Here is an 8,669-nt window from a genome sequence, read left to right as displayed (position 1 = left end):
TCGGCACTATGTAATATAGCAAATTTTACCACAGTTCAAAACACCCCTAAGGCCCAGTTCAGACGCCGAACTTTTCATGAGCCAAACCTAATACGTTGAATTAAGTACATGAAAAGTTCGGCGTCTGAATGAGTTAAAAACGGCTATTTGAATTTGGAACGGCTCAGCCGTTCTTCCCGCCTAGCTCAGCCGGGAATTTCGGCTTTCGAACGGATTTAATTCAGACGTCGAACTTTTCATGTGCCGAACCTAATGCATACACCTTGCCTGAAAACCGCTGATGTTTCGATGTGTTTTGGTTCAAACTAAATTAAGTTCGGTGAATTAAGTTCGACGTCTGAATCAACAGGAGTACTTTTGATAATTTGGGTTGGTCCAAATTCGAATTAAGTTCGGCTCATAAAAAGTTCGGCGTCTGAACTGGACCTAAGCCCATCAAAAATTCTTCCGCTGCGCGTCGTAGCAAGTTCCAACATTCTTCTCGGTGTTTGGAAATGTAGCAAAACGTGATATATTACCAGAAGCCTCGAACATAACATGATGCCCGTTTAAAATATGCCCGTTTCAATTATGAGTTTCCCTCAAATTATAATGGGGAACACGCAATTGAACGAGATTTTTAAAGTACGATGGGGCAAATCAATGAAGCAAGTTTTTGAAGTTTGCGATTATAAAGCGTGGTTTTCTTCGCTTTCTTCAATAAATATTCACAATCACTGGTCTCGTCCTGGAATACTCTTCTCAGAGCTCTTCCATTGAGTTTTTCTAATTAGTATCTGAGCCATACAGTAGAGTCGTAATTAGTCACGGTGCCAAAGAATTAACGAATTGTATAACCTTAGCTCAGTGTCAAAAGAAATTAGATTTTTTAATCTATTAAAAACAGATACCTGTCTGCTAGTTTAGCGACATAAAGTGGTAACGTTCATGAAAATGGAATTTATGGTTAATTGTGACACCTAAAAGATTTTAAAGTTCATTTATTGAAGTTCTTGGTCAGCAGCTAGAAACTTAAAGTCGAGAGAAGATTACCATGCAGGAATTTGAAACTTACGATCAGGATTGGCTTTAAGCGAGTTTAGAGAGAACCGCACCAATGATCTCTCCATGCAAGTCGCCATTTATAGCAGTTATACTGCAGATCGAAATGCAGATCGTTACCAAGAGCATAAGAAACATGTAAAAGAGGGCCAAGAAACTCTCTTGGATACTGGTAACCAGTAACAACTAAAAGATGTCAAGATCTTTAAACGTTTTTTGTTCAGCAGGGAAATTCTTCATCAGACAAAAGCTCTTAGAAGACAAACCGTAAGCACAGAGTTTGTCTCGTAAAAGACTTTTATGTAAACTGTCAAAAGTTTGGCCGAGATATGACGACGCGACCTCAAAGGAAACTGAACATCGAAGAGAAACCTCAAAGCGTGCAGTAAGTCACATCTTTAACACGACTTTTTGACCAAACCGCTAACTAGGTTTGGTCAACCAAAGCGAGGCCTAAAAGACTAACTCACGGGCTTGTTGGAGTGGGGATTTAGGGTTAAGCGGTGTTTTAGGGTTAGCTTAATGTCTGTGAATTACGTGATGCGCCCAGTTCCTTCTCCTCTGAATGTGTTCGGCGAAGTCCTTGAATATGAAAATGTCTCCACTCAACCATGTCGCGTGTGTTTGTAAAATATTGTTTGAAGAACTTCGAGAGCTGGAAAAAGGGACTGTTTTGTCAACAGTGTAGAAATTTAATATAATGACCTCAGGGACTGGTTTCAAAAGAACGCCCGTTTTCTGTCAATTTAATTTCATGTTCTGTGTAAAAGTTAAGAGCCAACTTAAGGTTACACAATACCTTCACGGGTGCCCTTTAGAAAAAAATTCGTACCAGCGTTGTTTTTTAGGAAACTGCCACAAACTACATATCAATAGAAAGGTTATAAACTGTGGAATTCGGAAAAGATATCCAATGATTTGGCCGTGCCTTTGTTGAGAATCATGATTAAGAAGCTGGAGAACGGAAAACGACCGACTGTCATTCGGCCCAATTAATCGGGTATCAAACGCAAGCTGTAATGTTTAAGAACTGCACAGTGTTGATCAGCAAGCATCAATTTTTCAAAGTGTGTCGGGGTTTCCTTGTTATTGGTTATCTTTTTATAGATCCGTAAAGTTATAACATCGAATAATTTGCCGACCCTGTTGCGTTCGCGCCTGTCTCAAAAGCAATATCCATGATATAAAAACTCCCCGACACCCTTTTAATTATGAATTTCCATCAAGTTATACTGGAAAACACGCAGTTGAACGAGATTTTTAAAGTACGATGGCGCAAATGAATAAGGCAATTTTTTGAGTTTGAGAAGTTTGAGATTTCACAGCGTGGTTTTCTTCGCTTTCTTCAATAAATATTCTTAATCACTGGTTTTGCCCCGGAATACACTTCTTAGAGCTCTTCCATTGAGTTTTTCTAATTAGTATCTGAGCCATACAGTAGAGAAGTAATTAGTCTTACTTAACGAATTGTGTAACAAGCTTAGTGTCAAAGGAAAGGAGATTTTTGCTGCGGAGCGAGCGTAGCGAGCGAGCAGCAACATAAACAGGATTTAAGAAGAATATGTAAAAGGGGATCCAAATTCTCGAATTCATCACTTTTTACCAGAATGCATCGCATTTGACCAGAGTGCACTGCGCCACTTTTTACCAGAGTGCGTTGCGCCACGAACTACAGGAGAACGCCTTTTCGCGTGGATTCCAGTGAGAAAGATTAGTGGTTGTGTTTTGCTCTGATTTACCTGTAAAACGATGTGAAGGAGATTGTGCCTGCTTTCACAACTCTTGCTTTTGTTCTTAATGCATGCAGTATGTGAAAGTTTGTAAATCTGCACGATTAATTGTGACATCTTAATTTTAAACTTAGTATGTCATTTCTTAGCAGTCTCGCCTACTTGGCCGAATTCTTAAATGAAGAGAAATCGTCGCTCCTAAAGCTTGCAGAATAATTAAAACAAACGAAAACCGTAGAACATGCTAATTTCATATATGCTGCGATCTATTTCTTTTCATCCCAACATGAATTTAAGCTAAAGTTTTAGCATTTTCACAAATCGCGATGGACGCGTCCTCGACACAGTCTGTCAACATTCTTGAGACATTTAATGCGTATCAATAAAGAATTTATAAGTTAGATTTCTGCTCCTACAACTTCCACATCTTTCGATTTTCGAGATCTTGTAAAGGGGAGATTGATGTGTATCTTTTTATGTTCAAACATGGGTCAGATCACTATGTGCTTTTTTGTCACGATCCCTTGTCACACCTCGCCATCCATGTGTCATCATGCATGAAGTTGTAGATGAATTACTGCGTAAAATATGTCACTATCAATAGAATGTGCCGCAGCATTATTATCTTTTAGATACCCTAGTTTAATCTATTGAAAACAGAGACGTGTCTGCTAGTTTAGCGACATGAAGTGGTACTATGTTCATGAAAGTGGAATTTATGGTAAATTGTGATACCTAAAAGTTTTTTATAGTTTATTTTTTTGAAGTTCTTGGTCAGCTACTAGAAACTCGAAGTCGCCATTTATAGTAGTTACAATGCAGATCTTTGACGAAAATGCATGAAACAAAAGAGGGCCAATAACGGACCCTTGAGGGACTCCCTTGGATACAGGTAACCAGTCACAACTGAAAACTGTCAAGGGTCTTTACACGTTTTTTGTTCAGCAGGGAAATTCTTCATCAAACAAAAGCTCTTAGAAGACAAACTGTAAGCATAGGTTTTGTCTCGTAAAAGATCTTTATGTAAACTGTCAAAAGCTTGGCCGAGATATAACGACACGACACCAGACGGACACCTGGCATCAAGGTTACCCATCTTCGGAGACCCAGGTGCAGCCAGTTGGGATGCCGCGATATTTTCGGACGAAAGTTTACATCAAGAGCGGAAGAGCCCCCATCCTCGGAGACCCAGGTGCAGTTAGTTGGCACGAGGTGATATTTTTGTAAACTTTAGCCCGAATATATGATTATCGCGTCGTCCCAACTAGCTGCCCCTGGGTCCTTGGTCTCTGAGGATGCAAGATTATCCAATGTTCAATTGCCATGCGCATCAAATCAATGGCATCTGTGGAAGGCAGATTGACGACTAACAGGCAGCCTGTCTAACAAGTTGAATAATTGTAAATAAAGGCACTTTCCAGAAACGGTGTCAAGAAAAGGTAGGACCCAATTAGGTCGAAAATCTCTTTTGTAAATCTCTAAATGACGGGCATGCCGATTTTTTTCACAACTTTAAGGAATCGAAGGAACCGATCATACCCAAACCAGCTTCGGTCGATTAAGAAATGTCCGGCCATCCTCCAGAGTTTTACAGATCTCAAGTCCAACTCTTGGTTTACGCTAGGCTCAGAGACCGAGAGACCATGGCTTGTGACACATTCTTGGATCGTTTTTAGACCATTTCAGGTCAACTGCCGATCAAGGTTTTGTAAACACGACAGCCAGCCCGATGTTTTTGACAAATTTTAAGAAATCGATGGAACCCATCCAGTCCAAATTATCTATGTCGATCACTCTGATTCAGCGGTGCCAAGCGATCCTGAGAGTGCCAAAAGCTTTACAGATCTCAAGTCTAACGCTTATATGGTTTACGCTGGGAATCGGGCTGAGTATACTGACGATAGTGTAGTATACGTGTTGAGTATACGATACCACTCGATAGTAGTAGACTGTGTGTAGGAGTGCAAAGCTATATGAGGTCGTGATCAAGCGTGAAATGTGCAGCACGCTTGTGGTCCCTTGTTGGTCCTTGTTCGTGCTTGAATCTCGCTAAATACCTTCGCTGTTGCTTCTTCTGCTGCTTCCTTCCTTGTTTACTGTTGTTAATTGGATATCTATTTGTTACGTGAAATGAAGCTTTAGAAGTTAGTTACTCTAATTTTGAAAAATCCAGTCCTTCAAGGTTATCAAGGACCCCGGGTCAAGGACATCAAGGGAATGGTGACCTGACTGCTCAAGCCGGAGAACTATGACATTTTTGAGGTCTCAGAAAGCTCACTGATATCGAGCATTTAAAATTACTAAGGAACTGGTCAAAAAGTGTTGGGGGTGGTGGGCGGGAGCAGAGAGGAGATGCGTCGAGGGGTGGGTCGTTCAATTTTCAGCTACAGTGGAACCCCACTTTACGACCACCCCGTTAATACGGTCATCTTGTTATTACGGCCACTTTATTCTGGCCCGAAATAAAGCTCAGTCAGTCATTTTAGTATTTAAAGAACCCTTTAATACGGCCACCCCGTTAATACGGCCAGATTTTTGTGGCCCGTTGGTGACCGGATTAAGGTTCCACTGTACCCATGGGGGGAAGGCCATCTTATTTTATGAGAGGAATTACATTGGCACACACTTCTGCAAAAGCGAATTATTGACAATCGACATCAACATTTTTCGTGCCGTGGCTGAAATATTACTCGTGGCTGGTGTACAATAAAGACGGCAATTTCACGTAGGAAAGCTAAGAAGTCTAACGGAATGAGCAAGGAGTTCCAGTGCAGAAGTTTTCAAAATACTACGTTTTTTTGACATGCTGGTCTCCAAATACACCAGATGCCGCGCCAACTTGTGTCTACATGCTACTTATCCTCAGGGGCCTGGCCTCACATGCACTCTCGAGCCTGGGACCATAGTTTGATGGCTGTATGAGTCCCAGGTCTTTTCGAGATGGATCACTGTTCCAGGTGAGCGAGGCCGGAGGTTGAACTTGCAAGGTTTCAGGACGGTCACGTTTTTTGTAGAGTTTACGGACATGACTTTAAGTTGCAAGAGTAAAAGAAACCAATATTATTTTTAGATGCCTTTGCATTATTGTTAAGAAATAAATCTAAAACGTAAATAACACCTGAAATAACACCAGGAGTTCATTTATAAAGTCTGAGTTTTTATTACTAAACTACAAAATGGCACTAACCCAAATGTTTCCATTTAATCATATATGGCAGTCAGAAAAGGAACATATGGTCATTTATAGAGTAATTACAGAAACAATAGAATAAAATGACAAATATTTCTTTTATCTCGATAGGAGTTATGAGAACCGCCATGATAAGGCTTGTGTTCAGTGCATTGTGTTGGCTTGCAGTCCTGGCAGGACCACTGAAACAAGAATGGATAGAACTATCTCATCCATTTAACAATGACACCATTTACTGGCCCACGTCACTGAAGTTCAAGCATACTGAAGTGTTTAAAGGTTTTACTGACGATGGTTATTATTACTCAGCATATGACATCAGCGGCGGTGAACACGGGGGCACTCACTTGGACGCGCCCAATCATTTTGCTGAGGGCAAGTGGACAACAGATGAAATACCTATAGATCGTCTCACTGGACGAGCAATAAAGATAGATATATCCTCTAAAGCTGCCCAGGTAAATGAAAAGACCTGTAAGGCTGTTGAAATTATTTACAGTAACATAAATTTCCGGAAGGACGAGGTGTTCTGGGACATTCATAAAGACCGCACAGGTTTCAAGATGAAATATTTTAACTATTCTAATTTCGCGGGTGGATAAACGTTTAAATTGCAGTAAACTTAATCATAATTATTGCGCTTCAAGGGCAGAGTTATTTTAACTTTTTTCTGAACCCCGTTAATACGATCATTAAAGGGTCATTAAAATTTGGTTCTATTAAAGGGGTGGCCGCATTACTGGGGTAGGGTAAATTTCATGGCTGGTCTATTATTTTTAAGTGACGTCTTGACAGACATCACAATTGTACTTCCAAAAAACTGTTCTTTAATAAGAATTCGAAATGCTGCTATGATTTTCAAAAAGTTGAAACACAATACAATATGACGAGGTAAAATTATAGAGGATTATACAGTTTGGTTTTTCAAATCTTAGCAAGGGCCATTGGAATCCACAACGAAGACTGGGGGTAGCCACGCATTTCCCCGAGATAATCAGCTTTGAATCTCGAACAGAAATGCTGATGTCAGCATTTTTCTGAAAAAGAAGGAGAATCTTTTTCTTCACAGATTTCCTTTGAATTCGCCTTGACATACAGAAATGCAAACACATTTATAAAGATCTTTAAACTACGTGGCAAATGGTAACAATAAAAACAGCGCTTTTAGCGTCCCTGGCAGCTCTCCTTTGGTTTAGCCAAAATACAGGCTAAAAAACTTTCCTAACAACTGGAAATTAATCACGTGTTGAATAGGCTTGTCACTGCCATTTCATAACATAAAATGTAGGGGTAACCTCGCGTTTTTGAAAGTTAATATAAATGAGTGGTTTTCTACTTTTTAAAAATTCTTACGGTGCCCGTCACATTTTTTCTGTCAACTCCCCCGTAAGTCAAACATTTGCGTCTCTCGCACTCGTTTAGCACGCGCACTACGCCATCTGCAGGTACATGTTTACAGTTGGATTTCAGCGTAATTTTCTACGGACAACGGCTAGCTTTTGAGATGGAAGCCGTTAACAGATAGTGGTAAGCGATTTGCTGCTACTCTCGTGTTCCTGGTTTTAGTATAGTTTCATTCAACTTGATTTGGTCACAGTGGGAAAATTTTGCTCTCATTTTAGTAGCGTCATTGATCACGCCAATATCAATGTCAACGCGTGCGTGGCGTGTAAACCGTGCTTCGCGTGATGCGCAGAACCTGTGCGAACTAACAAAAGTAGGTACCCTCCTTATCGGGGTTTTCTTTTAAGAACATGTTTGGGCGTTTTAACGGAACAATAAAGATTGGCCGTAATAACGAGGTGACCGTAAGGCGGGGTTTTAAGTGTCTTCAAAACCCGTTCAAGCATATAGCAACTGATCATAGTTCTCCTTTGATTCTTTTATTACTACGTTTTTCAAGAGTCCTGATGCCCAGTTGATGCCGAGTGATTTAGAGGCCTGGGAGAAAAAACACGGAAAAATCCCGGATGATGTGATACTGCTGGTATTTACAAATTGGGGAAAATATTGGTCAGACAAGAAAAAGTATCTGGGAACTGATACAGATGACATAGGCGCGTTGCATTTTCCAGGTAAGGAGATGAGGACTGGAAAGACGCTCTTTTTTGCGAGGGGGGTGAGAGTGGAGTAGGGTGAGGGAGTGGTTGGTGGGGGCACTTTGTTGTCCGTTGCAGTTTCCCTTCTCCATGCTTTTTGTTATTTTCTTCTCATTTAACACAGGACGTGGTGCGCGGGATTGGAATGCTCCACCCATTTTGCCATGGCAAAAAACGAAAAGAATAATTGAGGATAATAATCCATGCCGTAAGAAAGTAGCTAAGTTCGCATTTGGTTTCAGAGGTTGCTCTACGAGACATCGACTCTTCTGTGTCATGGTATTTTGACCAGCGTACAGATTTTTTTTTTTCGTTCGCAGGTATACACGCTGACGCGTCACGCTGGCTGGTCAAAAATCGAAACATCAAGCTTGTGGGAATAGACACAGCTTCAATTGATTACGGGCAATCAAAGTTGTTTGAATCTCATCGAATTCTCTACAAAGAAAACATCCCTGGGCTGGAAAATATCGCCAACATGGATCAGCTGCCTGTTAAAGGTTTCACAGTGTATGCTGCACCAATGTTCATCAGTGGAGGGAGTGGTGGGCCGTGCAGAGTGTTTGCCCTTTTGGACTGTGCATGATGTTCATGTACTGATTTACATAA

General features: G+C 40.8%; 1 protein-coding gene across 1 annotated transcript; it reads left to right on the top strand.

Annotated features, from left to right (window-relative positions):
• The first annotated feature begins 6,044 nt into the window (after positions 1–6,044).
• On the top strand, positions 6,045–8,653 carry LOC145491580 (isatin hydrolase-like). The gene is made up of 3 exons (XM_081470822.1): positions 6,045–6,419; positions 7,865–8,036; positions 8,381–8,653. The coding sequence occupies exons 1-3, from the start codon at positions 6,045–6,047 to the stop codon at positions 8,644–8,646; spliced, it is 813 nt and encodes a 270-aa protein (XP_081326948.1). The 3' UTR covers positions 8,647–8,653.
• The last annotated feature ends 16 nt before the right edge of the window (positions 8,654–8,669 follow it).

The sequence above is a fragment of the Orbicella franksi genome, chromosome 6 (genome assembly GCF_964199315.1).
Source record: "Orbicella franksi chromosome 6, jaOrbFran1.1, whole genome shotgun sequence".
Classification (NCBI taxonomy): domain Eukaryota; kingdom Metazoa; phylum Cnidaria; class Anthozoa; order Scleractinia; family Merulinidae; genus Orbicella; species Orbicella franksi.
This window is presented reverse-complemented; position numbering and strand designations above follow the sequence as displayed.